This window comes from Sarcophilus harrisii, chromosome 5 (assembly GCF_902635505.1).
Source record: "Sarcophilus harrisii chromosome 5, mSarHar1.11, whole genome shotgun sequence".
In the NCBI taxonomy this organism is placed as follows: domain Eukaryota; kingdom Metazoa; phylum Chordata; class Mammalia; order Dasyuromorphia; family Dasyuridae; genus Sarcophilus; species Sarcophilus harrisii.
The window spans coordinates 161,780,029-161,795,747 of NC_045430.1; the positions used below are offsets into that span (position 1 = coordinate 161,780,029).

General features: G+C 33.2%; 1 protein-coding gene across 2 annotated transcripts in view; it reads right to left on the bottom strand.

Moving 5' to 3' along the window:
• Positions 1-395: 395 nt before the first annotated feature.
• Positions 396-15,719, bottom strand: part of TFEC (transcription factor EC) — an 86,380-nt gene continuing 71,056 nt past the window's right edge. For both annotated transcript variants that reach the window (XM_023504822.2, XM_031938856.1), the window contains 3 exons: positions 11,025-11,100; positions 2,291-2,438; positions 396-1,316 (listed from right to left, as the gene is read on the bottom strand). In XM_023504822.2, the coding sequence (XP_023360590.1) occupies positions 936-1,316; positions 2,291-2,438; positions 11,025-11,100 (605 nt within the window). In that variant the 3' untranslated portion in view covers positions 396-935. The remainder of the gene's footprint in view (positions 1,317-2,290; positions 2,439-11,024; positions 11,101-15,719) is intronic.

Sequence of the window (15,719 nt, forward strand, 5' to 3'; positions counted from 1 at the left end):
AAAAAAAGAAAATGAATGGCATCAGTTTTGGATGAGGGTTTTTTGAGGCAGTCATTTTAGAGATGATGCAATATAAGCTCACTTTGTTATGAGTAGTGGAATGGGAAAATGATGTATCAAGTTCTTTGTTCTAGACTAAATACATCTATCATTAACTAAACTGTGAGGTTTTAAGAGCAAATGAGGGGAAAAATGGCTGGAAAAATTAAGAACAACTTGTTAAAGTGCTTGGAAATTTTCAGCACTGTGCTTTGGAAAACATCCAGTGTTTATTGTAGATTTAATTTTAATTATCCAGGGGCAGATGTTCCATTTTGTAATATGCCTCCATTTGGCTATGGGTTCTCATTAGCATGTCCACCAGAGGGCAAGGGGGAGCCAATGAACCATAAATCTGTCAATCTTGTTGCTCATAAACTGATTTTTTTTTTTTTAATGTTGGAGAATGGACAAAATGGACAAAATGGAGAAATGGACACAAAATTGAAATCAATGACTAAGTAGAGGTTTGTAGTTTTCATTGACTGTAATTGATTCTGTCCATAAGCCCTTAGTTCAATTTCTACTTTCAAACTTCAGTGCAGGGCTAACTCCAAAGTAGAAGTCTACATTCTGTGTTTATTTTTTTACATATGATTTTCACACATTTGGGAACCATTTCAATTTTGGTTGAAAACTGCACACAGAAAGAAGTATCCATGCAAATTAGGTAACTTTAGCCAAAAATATCTCCAACTTAATTTTGCATCTTCAAGCAGTCTCTTCCTTAGCTGCAACACTCCTCAAAACTCAGTTTGCCATGAACAATTTACTCTGTTACGAAAATTAAGCCTCAGCAATATACCAGGCTCAGAGCAAAATTGCATAGCACCAGCAGAGAATTTCTTCCCAATGTGAAGATTGGGTTTGTTCAGTTTTTTTGTTCTGTTTGTTTCTTATAGCTCATCTCCATCATCTGTACTAAAACTACTTCTCCTACTGCTCTCTTTGGATACTGTAGGTGAAGTCGCAGATAGCAGAGGATCTGTTCCAAATGGAGATATTGAATCATCCAATAATATAGGATCCAATCTTTGTTCTTCTTTCAAGGCAGCACTAAATGATAAATCAGTAAAGTGTGACAAGGGATAAGAAAAAGCCATAGATCCATCGCAGAGGTCAGATCTTGATCCCTCAGCCAGAGTCAGTTCTTGGGAATAATCTCCTGATTTATCCTCTGTATACGTATGATGATTGGTGGTATGGGCAGCCAAATCAATTGCACTGTGTGAAGATATGATTGGCAGGCCATGTGCCTGAGCCTGTATTTCCAATTCCTGTAGTTTGAAATGAGAATTCAATAAGTACTTTGAAAGTAAGTGTCACAATATAATGCTCCCCACAATGATACCCTTATGATGAGTAGGTTTTCATAATATGAACCCTAACCCTAAATACTATTAAACATTATCACTATTAAAAATTGTAATTCTGCCTCTCCACCATGATAGAAACCAGTTTATTTCTAAAAAAAAAAAAAAAAAAAGAAAGAAAGAAACACATTTATCTCCCTTCTTCTCACCATTCCTGTTCCCTGGAATCCCAAGGAATATGAGACAGTCCCATATTACCACAGAGCCTCTCAAAGGGTTATAGAAAAATCGATAACAGTCCTGGACAGTTTCACATAAAGCTAGCAAGTACTTTACCTGGCAATATGCATGCCATCTTAAAGGGAAGAAAAAAAAAACCTTGAGGGTAAGAATTATGAAAATCAATATTCTTGTACCTTGTGCCACATGTACAGGTGATGAGTGACTTAATATTGCCTGGCACCACATACCCTCAGGCAAAACAAACTATAGGAATATTTCTAAAGGAAAAGGGTAGGGGAAAGAATTCAGTGTCCAATATCATTTTAAGAAATTAATGTGCTACTTAGTGTAATACATACACATGCACTTTGTATGTGTGTCTTGTGGCTGGAAATATATTGTGAATGGGATAGGTCACATATTCCTGAAATTTTGTAATTAGTTCTCCAGATGCATACATACACACATATGCACACACACACAAGGATGTATATATGTATATTCTCTCTTTAAGGTCATATGATTTTGGATTTTATAACCAAAAACCAACTGAAATAATCTGCTCTATGAATTTGCAAAGACATTTCCAATTGTCCTTCAGAGAGAAGGGGAAAAAAGTGAATAAGAAAAAAATATAAATGAGGCCAATGAATAAAACTGATGACGGGAAAATGGTGCATAAGCTTCGCGGTTCATGGCAACATTCTTATAAAAACCTGAATTCGAAGTAGAAGCTGTCGGTTAACCAGCTCTAATTTCTTCTGCCTGTGTTCTAATTCTCGGGCTCTCTGTTGTTCTTTTTGTAGCCACTTGATGTACTCCACTGATGCTTTTAAAATAGTTCCTTTGTTCCAGCGCATATCACTGCGGAATGTAGAGATAACCTTTTCACAATTGTGCATGTCAGCAGAATTCATAAGAACTTACAAAATCTTTTACATTAATATGAAATAATGATTTACATGACTATTATTCACTCTTAGATATTATTGCTTCTGAATAGAAATTTTAATAGAATAGTTAAGAAGCCCTTATATAGTAAAATTAATCCCTGAATGAAAATAAGTGTCAAAAGAAAGTAATAAAGTGACTTTTTGTGGGAGAGCTAAATGCAATATCATGATTCTACCATTACAGTTTTTATATTTTTAGTGAAAATTGCTTTTATTATTAACTCCAAGATTAAAATCTATGTGCAGTATTTCTGCATTAATGAACTGGGAAATGTACATTACTGAGGACTTAAGCCTAAATTTTTTAAGATCATTTCAAATATACTACTCTTTTTACCTGACTTTCTAATAAGGTTGCTTTTATGCTGGTTAGGAAAAAAAAAAATAAAAAAAGGTCCGTACAAGTGCTGATCCTCATTGATTGTGGAACAGAAAAACCACACAGTTTAGTGATTTAGTATTATATCACTAATAAAGCAAAACTTTCTTAAAAGATTTAGCAAAACTTTCCTCATGAAATGCAGCAAAATGGTTGAAAATGCTAGGTGCTTATTTGAGAACCAGATATTTTGAAAGGATAAATGTTATAAAAACAATGGACATAAAACCATGGAATTCTAGAGCAATCAGGGGCCATAGATTAGCTTAGCTTGTCCATGCCTCATCTACAGATAAGAAACCTGGGACCCAGCAAGGTTATGACTTGTCCAAGGTCAAGTACATTAATTAGTGACAGAAGTAGCATTAAAACCAAGGCTTCCTGATTCCTAGACCAATTTGCTTTCCACTAAAACGCCCTGCTTCTCACTTCCTGTTAATCTTTCAGGTTTGCATGAAAGAAATGTGCATTTTATTAAAACACATATATTTTTATTACAGAAGAAATTCCAAATCTGAAAACATAGAACAGACCATAGATTTTAATTCCTGAGAACATCTATCAGTAGAGTCAATGCCAGATGAGTATTTGCATGTGTGCACTAGAAAGTAGGCATTCCTTAAGTGTCAATGTAAGCAGATCTAGGAAAATATTTTTTGGATTTCTAGCTGATTGGCAGTAGGGATTTTTTTCAATGCAGCATAAATAAATAAGACAATAAAAGAATAAAACCTAATTTCTTTCAGTGCCTGTTTTTTGAAGCATGCTAGATTTCACTCCCAGAGACTATATATGAATCACACTGACACATCATGTATAGTCATTGGAGGTGAGAGGTCATATGTAGAATGAATGCAAATGAATGATTTGTGTATTCTGTAAAGATAATCTGTAACCAGTGATTTTTGCACAAAGGAAAATACTTTAAAAAAAAAATACCAAAAGTGATGTGAAAGTCAAATGACTCCTAGGGCCCCCATTTACACAGATGCACTGGGAATGTGTCCTCTGTCAGTCACATTATAAAGGCGTGAGGGGAAGCCACAATTTCGGTTACTTCTTTTTTAGAAGCACGATTATCTCACCACAATGACACTTTTCTTCACACATTCTTAGTGGAGGTGAACATCATAGTACAAAACAAAAAGAGCTCGTGTCCCAGGGATCTGGGTTGGTATTTCATTCCTGCCACTTGATGCCATCTGTGTGATCATGGACAAATCACTTAACCTCCTCCAGTTTCCTTTTACTCATTAATAAAATGAGCACATGGGACCAGATGGTTGTAAGGTCCTTTCCCTTTTGGAAGCTATTATCCTAATAAGGGAATAATGGCCACTTTTACCTTACATAGGCAGGACCTGTGGTTGAAAAATATAGTAGATGCCAGACCTAAAGATGTAAGTAACTATGAGCTGAGAAGCCACAAAATGGTAATTATGGAACCATCTTCCTTTTCCTACATTAAAAAAAAAAAATCTCCTTTGCTGATGCTGATGCTGATGTTCCATGATTTAGATCTAAATCTTTCTTTCTAAAGATCTAAATCTAGATCTTTCAAAATGGTGGTAAGAATTATATAACTGTGGATAAGAATTATAGATAGTTTTTATCTTCATCTTATTAAAAAGTTAGCCCTTAGAAAATAATTTCAAAAATGCTAACTTTTAGAATTGGGTTAATCCATGACATACCTTTTAAAAAAAAGAAAGAAAGAAAGAAAGAAAAACCTATAGGATTTTTCAATTTGTTTAAGCAATCTTCACCTGTAACTTAAGGGAATTTTTAAACTATCAGTTAGTTGAAGATTGTCCTTCATTCTGGAAGAGGACATTACCATGTTGTTCAAAGTACAATGTGACCTTCTGTAGTTAATGAGACCAATATGCCCTCAGAAGACTCTCCCCCACAGGTTGAGCACAAACAGTCCATATGAACATCTAGAGTGAAGATGATTCTAAATTTGCCTAGCTTGTGTTTCTTTTGAGCTACTGCAATGCTGCTAGTAGCTAGTAACCAGTGAGTGCACCTAATTGTTCTATAATAACATATCTTTTCTAAAATGATGGCTCAGGATGATCATCAGAACTAGGCATAAATAACTATCCAGGAACATTTTTGAAAAATAAATATCTTCTCCCCAACCTCCTATAGAAGTTAAAATATTTTTCAAGATTTAAAAGTATGGTCTCATTCCTGCCGCAGCAACTCCCATTTTTCATAAAAAGCTGAGACTAAAATCATTTATAAAGATAATCCAGGGGAAAATAAATCAATTTTATAGATTTGAACTAACCAATTTAGTAATGTACACATTATGTTGATTGTTTAGTGTCGTAAGGAAAAACCAACAAGTATACTAATGAGGATTCTTTTTTTTTTTTAAACTTTGTCATTATTTAAATGAATTGAGAAAACAACAGTTATGGGGGGGATCCCTAAAGATTGATTTTTGGGTAGGATAGCTCTCATGTGATAAGTTTAGGTGGCAGAGAGATTGTCAAGCAGTTTTCTCATTAGTAAAGGTATTGCTCTGTGATATATTTTTCACCCATGTCCTATTTCTCACCTACACGCTTTTCTGCTTGTAATTCCACGTTTTCTTTCCAATGAAATATCAAAGAGATATTCACATCTTTATATGATACCATGCAATCGCACAGTTCTCAGAGTCAAAAATTTCAGTTCAGGTGTTAGCTCATTGGCAAGTCATAATTTTTCTGACCTTTGGTTCCCCTACCTATAAAAGATAATGTGTACCCCAAAATGGCAGTATGACTTAGTGCATAGAAAACTGGTCTTACAGTTCAGAAAAACCTAGATTTAATACCTCCCTCTGACACATACTGCCCTGATGACCTTCCAGAAAATCATTTTATCCATCAGTGCTCCAGGCAACTCACTCCCCTGTGGTGGTTGTTTTTGTCATCTCTGACTCTTCATGACTCTATTTCAAGTTTTCTTGGCAGAGATACTGGAATGATTTGCCACTTCCTTCTTCAGCTCACTTTACAGAGAAGAAAACTGAGGCAAACAGGATTAAGTGATTTGTCCACGTACTGCTAGTAAATATCTGAGGCCAGATTTGAACTGGTTTTTCTTGCTCAAGGCCCAGTGTTCTATCCATTGTGTTACCTGGCTGTCCACTCCACTCAAGATTGCAAGCAAGGTTAGAAGTTCTCCACTGGGCACTCTCTACACCAACAAAATCACAGGAGTGTGTGTGTGTGTGTGTGTGTGTGTGTGTGTGTGTGTATACATAGGTAGGTATATGTGTATATTTATATATTATTACATATATATGTATGTATGAATATGTGTATATATACACATACACACCAATATATGTGAAGGATGCTGGAAAGGTAGTTTGGGAAGCATGAAAGGTTTTAGATGACAGAATAGAGAGTTTAGACTGTGCTGAGTGAAATGAGCAGGACCAGGAGATCATCATATACTTCAACAACAATACTATATGATGATCAAATCTGAGGGATGTGGCCAACTCCAACAATGGCATGAACCAAATCAGCTCCAATACAGCAGTAATGAATTGAACCAGTTATACCCAGCGAAAAAACTCTGGAAGATGACTATGAACCACTACGTAGAATTCCCAATCCCTCTATTTTTGTCTGCCTGCATTTTTGATTTCCTTCACAGGTTAATTGTACACTATTTCAAAGTCCGATTCTTTTTGTACAGCAAAATAACTGTTTGGACATGTATACATATATTGTATTTAACTTATACTTTTAACATATTTAACATGTATTGGTCAACCTGCCATCTGGGGGAGAGGAGGAGGGGAAGGAGGGGAAAAGTTGGAACAAAAGGTTTGGCAATTGTCAATGCTGTAAAATTACCCATGCATATAACTTGTAAATAAAAAGCTATAATTTAAAAAGAGAGACAGAGAGACAGAGAGAGAGACAGAGAGAGAGACAGAGAGAGAGAGAGTTTAGACTGGATTCGGTAGACAGCAGAACACCATTAAAAGTTTTTGATCAGGGGATGAATATATTTAGAATAGTGACTAGCACATACATTGTAAGCATTTAATAAATAGTTGTATAGCAATGGCCTTTTTCTCCAAGATAAAATGATTAATATGTTCACTGGTATTGCTTGCCCTACCCTATGCTTGACTGTAATAATACTTAAACTAGATATAGTGGATTGTTTGCTGTCTTGAAGAAGGGAGAAAAAGGAAAGGAGAGAGAAAATTTTGGAATACCAGGTTTCTCAAAGGAGAATATTGGGAACTATCTTTATTTAAAAAAAAAAAAAAACTAAATATAAACAGAGGCTTGCACAAGCTAAACAAAATTATAAAATTAGTAGGCAATCGAATCACATACCACCATTCTAATCCCAGTTCCATTGGGGCTTAGGTTTCCTGGCCATGTACGTCATAGAGCTTCCTCTTTAGGATGCTGTTTCTTCCCTACCTCATTTTCTATTCCTTCTGCCTTTTCACAGTGGTAAAAATAGTAGCTAAAATAATAAATGAATTCATACTTATTAAAAGCTAACGGAGAAGCATTATTCCTCTCCTTTACAGTCAGACTTTTCTTATTTCCCCTCTCTAGTAACATGGGGAAATTTTACCACTGCCTCCAATACAACTTCAAATGAGACTGTGAGGATCTTATAAGATTATTATAACTGGAAGATTTTTTTTGACCTGATAAAAGTATTACAATCTATGTCAAATTATATTCTCTATAAAGTGTGCATTCAGATCTGTTATGGTGATGAGAGATATTAGGGTCTCAAGGTTATTTCTGGGCAAATTGTGATTTAGTGGAGAGGGAAGAAAAGAGATGTTCACCACAACCCTCACTTGGCAGCTTCCTTTTAAATTTCTTTTGATAATTTTTTAGTGATGTATATTCTGTCTCTCACCATAGTTATTCTAAGTATCTTTTCACTCACTTCCCTCTAGAGTCAAAATAGCATTTTTTAGAAAAAATTTTCTCTTCTCTAAAAAAAAAAAGAAAAAAAATTAGAACAAGTGATTGATACACTGAAAAAGTCTGGAAAAAATATGCAATGTGAAACCTCCTATGGAGGGGTGCCATCTGACATTTCTTCATTTGATTTCTATTTGATTTTTGATGATTTTGTTACATGCATTTTAAAATTTTTTGTTGTATAGTTCTTCACATTTACATTGTTGCAGTGCAGGGACAGTTACAGGTGGGCATAGTGGATAAAACATGAGTTCTAGAGTCAGGAAGACCTGAGTTCACGTCTAGCCTCTGATATATACTAGCTCTGTGACCAGAGCCAGTCATTTAATCTCTCTGTTTGCCTGTTTCCTCATCTGTAAAATGAAAATAATAATAGCACTTGCATCCTAGGATTTTTGTGAGGAATAAATGAAATAATATTTGTAAAGTGCTATATGACTTTTAGCTGTATTATCATCATCATTATTATTGCTGTGTATTGTTTTCTTGGTTTTTCACTCTGTATCAATTCATATAGATCTTTCCAATCTTCTCTATAATCATTACAAAGGTCATTTCTTTCCATATAATAATATTTTATTCTATTCACACACCACAACTTGATTGGCCATTCCCCAATTGGTGGCCATCTACCTTCCAATTTTTGGCTATCACAAAAAGTGCTGGATTGCTTCCTATTTTAACTAATTATTCTTCCTTGGTGCTAAGTTTTGTTGTTTCTGTGTTGCTAAAAGCCTTCAAGTGTGTTTAGCACCCTTTAAATTCAGCACTCAGTTATTACTCGATCACTAACAAGTAGCTTGCCCAGGTTGGAACAGCCAAAATGTGCCAGAGATAGATTTTTAATACAGCTCTTCCCAGTTAGGCTCTCTATTTGCTATTCCATTACCTCTCTAAAGTAAAAGAAATATTTGAAGCTAAAATACGTGGACTCTTAAAAGCCTGAGCCTCGGTTTACATATTGTGTCTATAAGGATTTAATCAATACATTTATATTAAACTAAAAAATAATACCTGCATATAACATGCAATAGAACTAATTATTTTTCTTCAAAAATTGAAAGATACACACACCCAGCCATGTGATATTAACAATCTGTTCAAGCATATATTACACAAAATGAGTTTGAACCAATATTGAGAGGACCCCTCACTTTATCATATGTTAATCTACTTTCCTTTCTGTCCATCAATAAATCTATTTTAAATTGAACCTAGTCTTCCCATCATGTAGTTTTGTATTTCTCCTACATTTTCTGGTTTGTTTGAGAACTCAGAAGAGACAAACAAAAACAATGATAAAGTAAGAGTTAGGGATATTTAGCAACTATAAGGAATGTGACATAGTGGAAAAGGGACTTGAATTAAAAGCCAATACGATTTTACAGAAATCACTTATCTTCTCTGAGACTCACTAAGACTAGATGACCCATGGTAGCTTTTCCAAATCCAAATGCTATGACCCTATTTCATATTCTATTAGTTAGCTAATATTAATTTTTATTAAAGTTTTCATTAGTTCTAGTGGTAGTGGGTTATGTGCATTCTCTTTGAATACAATTAGATTCAATAAACATTTATTAAGGACAAATCATTAGATATGGTGTAAGAAAAAAATGTGAAAAATTTTAACAATTCCTATACTAAAAAAGCTTTCATTCAAATGGATAAGGAAGGGGTATAGCACATAAAGACAGATAATTACAATTTAACATGGAATTTGAAGGGAGGAAGAAGAGATCCATACAAAGTTTTTTAATAAAAGAAAATTGAAGGAGGCAGAGATTACTTTTAGCTATTATGATTGGGGAAGACTTAATAGAAGAGGGGACATCTAAGCAGGACCTCAAAGGAAAAATATTTCAATAGGTGAATTGATAGACCTTAAATCTGTACATGCTTTACATATTGGTAATTGTAAAATTAATCCAGTTTCTTAGTCTTATAATCTAATAGTAGCATGCAGTAAACTCATTTATGTAACATCTTCAAAGGATTTGCATTGATAGCTTTCCAAGACTAGATATGTAAATACAATACAATCATTTGAACAGTAAAGACTTAATTCAATAAAAGCTTCTTGGATTGCTGAGAACCAAACATTAAGCTTCACTGAGGGTCTGCCTCTATAATTCCACAAGCTTTAAAACTTTCCCTCATTGTTTGACCTGTAGGAGTTAAATCTAAATAAATAATAACTTTTCATGTTTTTAGCAACACTTTTTGTGGTAGCAAAGAATTAGAAAATGAATAGATGCCTGTCAGCTGTAGAATGGTTGAACAAGTTGTGGTATATCAAGGTAATGAAATATTATTATTCTATAAAACTCGATGAACAAATTGATTTTTAGAAAGGCCTGGAAAGATTTACATGAACTGAGGCTGAGCAAAACAAGCAGAACCAAGAATAAATTGTACACAATAATAGCAAGAATGTGTAATGATCAATTATGAAAGACTCAGTTCTTCTCAGTGGTTCAGTGATCCAAAGCAATCCTCATAGACTTTGGACAGAAAATGCCATCTGCATCCACAAAAAGAACTAAGGAAAATGAATGTAAATCAAGACATGCTATGTTTACTTCTTTTTTCTATTTTTTTTAATCTCTCCTGTGGTTTTTCCTATTTGCTCTGATTTTTCACTCCCAACATGATTCATAAAGTAATGTGTATTAAAAATAAATTTACTAGGAAAAATAAAATTAAAATAAATTTTTAAAAATAACTTTCTCCCTGTTATGTCTCCAGATCTTTGAGACAATTAGACAATTCAGGTTTATGCCAAATGGCCCAACAATATTATGTGTTGATATCCAGAATCACTATCAAATAGGCTAAATCATTCCTTATTCTGAATGGCGTTTGATCTTTCCCCTCAGACCAACATAATGATGCCAGATATAGAAATTAGTTAAGACCTAGAAGGAAACAACCTACTCATTTCCTATAGACTTATAAAACCAAGTCTCAATGATGACTTTGACCATTAGCAGCTGTCAACCTGGAATGGATTTTTAAAAATGTGTTTCAGTAATATCCTTATCTTTTCCTTGAACCACCTAGTTTCCTAGTCATTGGTTCTTCCATTTTTTCCCAGTATTGAAACCATAGACATTATTATAGAAATGACTGTTGAACTCACGGATCATTAGACTTTGGAATAAGAGTGCCAAGCTCCTTGATTCGGTAATTAATATTGTACCTTCTTCTTCTTTCAACTATTAGAAAAGAAACATTATTGATTATTCTCATTAAAGCACAGTGGAATTGTGACTAGATGTAAACTTTTTTGAATATCTCTGAAAACAGTAGGGAAAGATTACAATTTAGTCATAAAAAGTTATAGACAAAAGAAAAAAAATGGATGTCATTGTTCTAGAACCAGAAAGATCCTGATACTGCATTATTTTAAGCTCCCCAAAATGAATTTTTCCATTCTTTTTTGTGTACCTTGTGCATCCACGTTACTTTTTTCTTTGTGTGTATATGTGAATGAGTATATACACATACAAACATATGAGAAATGTATGGTGGAGTTGAGAAGGCAGCAGCACCATAAGGAATAACAACTGAGAAACAGCTGTTTTCCAAAAAATGTGTCATGATGAGAATGAGAACTAATCATTACCACTGATGTATTCACAATAGTAAAAAGAAGTGAGGAGGAAGCCTAAAACATGAGGCTGATTGCCTATGATGAACTTAGATGGGGAAGCAGACAGAGTTTAATAGAATGGACTATCACTTAATATGGTCTTCTAGATAAGCTCATAGATCTACTTGAGCATTGATTGTGTGATTTGACACACATATTGATACCAACCAGACTATAAAGTTCAAGAAAAGCAGTGGCTACTTCCAACACTTTTTTGTGGTCTTTAAAATAACTAGAAAATGCTAGTGGCATAATAGGGGCATGCTAAATAAATACTTGTTATTTCAAATAAAAGTTATTATAATACTAGAAAAACATAACACTTTGTTATTTCAAAGTGTTATGTTTTTCTAGTATTATAATAACTTTTATATAAGGGTCAACTTTAATTTATAACTTTCCAAAATATGAAAAAGCATAATGATATGAGCTATAATTTACTACAAGCATTTTAAATGGACTCTTAAGTTTTTCAACTAAAAATTTCTTTAGTATGGATTTTATAATATTCTGGCTTCATAGTCTCTCATACTGACTAGTACAATACATAATAGATGCTTGATAATCACCATGTGAATAACCAGGATTTTTCCCATATTAATTAATCCTGGCCCTGTTTGAGACTTCACAGGGTGAAGTGATCACTTGAGTGATCACAGACGGGCTTCTTAGGAAAGGATAGTGCAAAGGATAATGTATTGTGAAAAATATGCTAGATTGAAGGCAGAGGATTTGGGTTCAAATCCTGTTTCTGCTCCCTTACAAATTGGGACTCTGGGAAAGAGTAATACTTTCACAATATTGGGGGTTTTTTTTAATTAAAAAAAATAGGAGATTCGTACTAAATGATACTTTTCTTCCTTAAATCTATGATCCTATAAAGTAAAGAACTTAAACAACAAAAAAAAAGAAAGATGGATCAAATTCCCCAAAGTAGATCAATAAGATATTTTAAAATTACTTTGATCTGTTTCTTGAAGACATTGGGATAACATAAATCTGTAAGAACATCAATTATCTTAGTGAGAACATTCTGCAAAGCAAATCATGGCTAAAGGATTTCACTTTTAGAAGTATCCCACCAAAATTTCTCCAAAAGTAAAACAACACAATGGTTTTTCTTTTTGTATTGTTTTTCTGGTGGATACAATTAGAAGGAAGGTTAAGTATGAGTACTTAATTTTGAGAGAAGAAAAATTAGACAAACCTGAATAACAAAAGAAAATTATTTCAGTGTATCTGAACTAATAATAATATTCATATACCCTATATATTAAACAAAGAATAATATTCAGTTCTGGATTAAAAAGGCTTTTTCCTGCATCAAAATCAGGATGGGTTTTTCTTTTCAGGTCCTTTCATATTCTGTTATTTTAAATCACTATACACAAAATGTCATCAGCTATTAGGATGTGCTCTGTAAAATTTCAGTGTTGTTGATCAATTAGAACGAGAACTCTAGATCCCAGTGTTATTTATCCATGTATCTTTAAAGTTGAATGAAAAATGTTAGGAAATATATTATAATTTCAGTAATATGTGAAATATGTATATTTTCAGCATTCAAAATCATTTATTAAATTCAATGGATGAATAAGTACTTCACTTTAAAAAGCAAGTAAGATACTCAGAAGCACCAAGGGGCATGGCTAAAACTCTTAAGAATCAGATATCAATATTGTTTTAAGTTAAATGACTATTTTATTTATTTATATACATATAACATATGTATATTTATATTATATTTATATAATATTTAAACTGCCAAAATAAAAGAAAGCTAGTTTTTAGCAGCCTACCTGATTTTTGTTTTAAGAGGCAAAGATAAGGGAATCACATATCTCCCAAATTAAGTCCCTTTCTAGTGGATGAAACATAATCTTATGGGGATGATTCAGTAACATGATCTGAGCTTTGATTTCAATTAGCAGTTAAATCAAGTTCACAACAGATGAAGAAATGAGTTTTCTTTTGTTAGAGCTAAAAGTGAGAAGAGCCATTTCTTAAATAGGTAAACATAATACTTTTGTTCATGGTTCAAGTAACATCCAGCGGTACATTCAAGAGAACAATCCAGCATTAGAGTCCAATGTGCCTGTGGCTAATGTCTACTGGGATTTTTGCCTAGAAATAAACCATTCGAAAAAGCCTCCAAATATGTCAGGTGGGGCCACAATTTTCAATGTGATTTTTGAGTGAGTTGAATTTAGATAGACTGAGTTTATAAAGGAGTTGAGGAGCCTCCTCTATTCTGAGTTTCTGTGAATCTGCAAATGGTCATGACAATATATAAACTTCAGAGAAGGGGATGGAGGGAAGATGAGACCAGAGTCAAGAGAGTTCAAATTTTAATTAAATATACTGAACTGAACCTTAAGTTGCTGTTCTTTACTCTGTGTTTTTCCCCATAAAAATTCAAGCTCATGACCGTCAAAGAAACAGAAAAAAAAAAAAAAAATACTCTTAATTTAGAAATAGCCCTAAAATTATTATACTCTTACCCATTAAATGGTTTGGGTCACTTACTAAAACAGATATTATAAAAAAAAAAAAAAAGTTTGAATTAAGTCAGTGAATATTGAACATAGCTGGCTTAATAGCAGTTTCTACTTCCTTTTTGTTTCTTCCTATTTAATGACACTGAGTACTATGCTCCAGTCATAGCCTTAGTCCAACAATGAAGTCAATGCAATGTATAGAGCAATCCTTATATCCTTATGCAATTCACCTTCTCCTCCCTTCTAACTACCAATTAGCATATTTAGTAACTCACAATTTGTAGGGTCCAACTTTTTTTCTCTTCTTGAGTTTCTCTCTTCTATGTACTTACAAGTCATACAGCTAGCATTTGACATTTGCAAATCACTTAACATTTATTCTCATTTGATAAGCTGTACGAGAGCCAATCAAATTCATCTGAGAAAAGTTATGTTAATAATCAGCCTGCATTTCCCATACTCTTAGGACTTTATAAACTTTTCATCTGTCCTACATCAGAATTTAATTTTCTTTTTTTTTTTAAAGATTTTTTTGTTATTGTCTCTTGTTTTTTATACCACCATAATTTTCCCATATTCTGCTCTCTATTTAGAGAACACTCTCATGTAAAGAATAATATGTTTTTGTATTGGTCTACCTGCCATCTAGGGGAGGAGGTGGGGGGGAAGGAGGGAAAAAAGTAGAACAGAAGGTTTTGCAAGGATCAATGCTGAAAAATTACCCATGCATATGTCTTGTAAATAAAAAAACTATAATAAAAAAATAAAATAAAATAAAGAATAATATGTTTTAAATCCTAAGAAAGTAAAAGAGGTAAACCTAGTATGACTGAGCAATATATTTTAAGTCTGAGGCAATATGCAGTACTAATGGACCTGCAAAAAAGTGAAGTGAGGGCATTTTCTCATATGTCTTGGTTAGAGCAATGCTTGTTCTATATAATTTTGCTACGTTTTTGTGTTTGGTTGTGATTGTGTGTGTGATTCTTTTCGATTACATTGTTCTAGTTACTGGGTATATTGCTTTTCTGTAGGTCTTTCCATGCTTTATGATATAAATCATTTCTTACTGAACCGTAATAATAATCTATTACATTCATATATTATAATGTGTTTAGCCATTCCCCAGTTGAGGGGTATCTATTTTGTTTCCAATTCTTTGGTATCATAAAAAGTGCTACTATAAATATTTTGGTATATAAAAAGACTTTCTTTTTATCAATGACTTTTTTGGAGTATAAACTCAGGAAGGGGGATGAATATTTCAGTCACTTTCTTGCATAATTACAAATTTGTTTCCAAAATGATCGTATTAATTCATCACTGCCAACAATATACTGGTATTCCTATTTACCTACAACACTTTCAATATTGACTATTGCCATCTTTTGTTTATCTTTTCCAATTTTCAAGATATAAGGTAAAACTCAGGGTTGCTTTGATTTGCATTCTTTCTATTATTAATATTTTGCAATATTCTTTGATCTAGATGTGAATAGTTTTTAAGTCTCTTTTGAGAACTATTTGTTCATTTCATTTGACCACACAGCTACAGGGGAATGACTTTTGGTTATATTTATATTTATTTACATATTCATCTAGCCCATTTCTTTTTCTTGGATTTGTTAATGCATATCTCTATGCATTTCTGGAAAATATCTGGCTTGAGCTTCCTTTTATATAT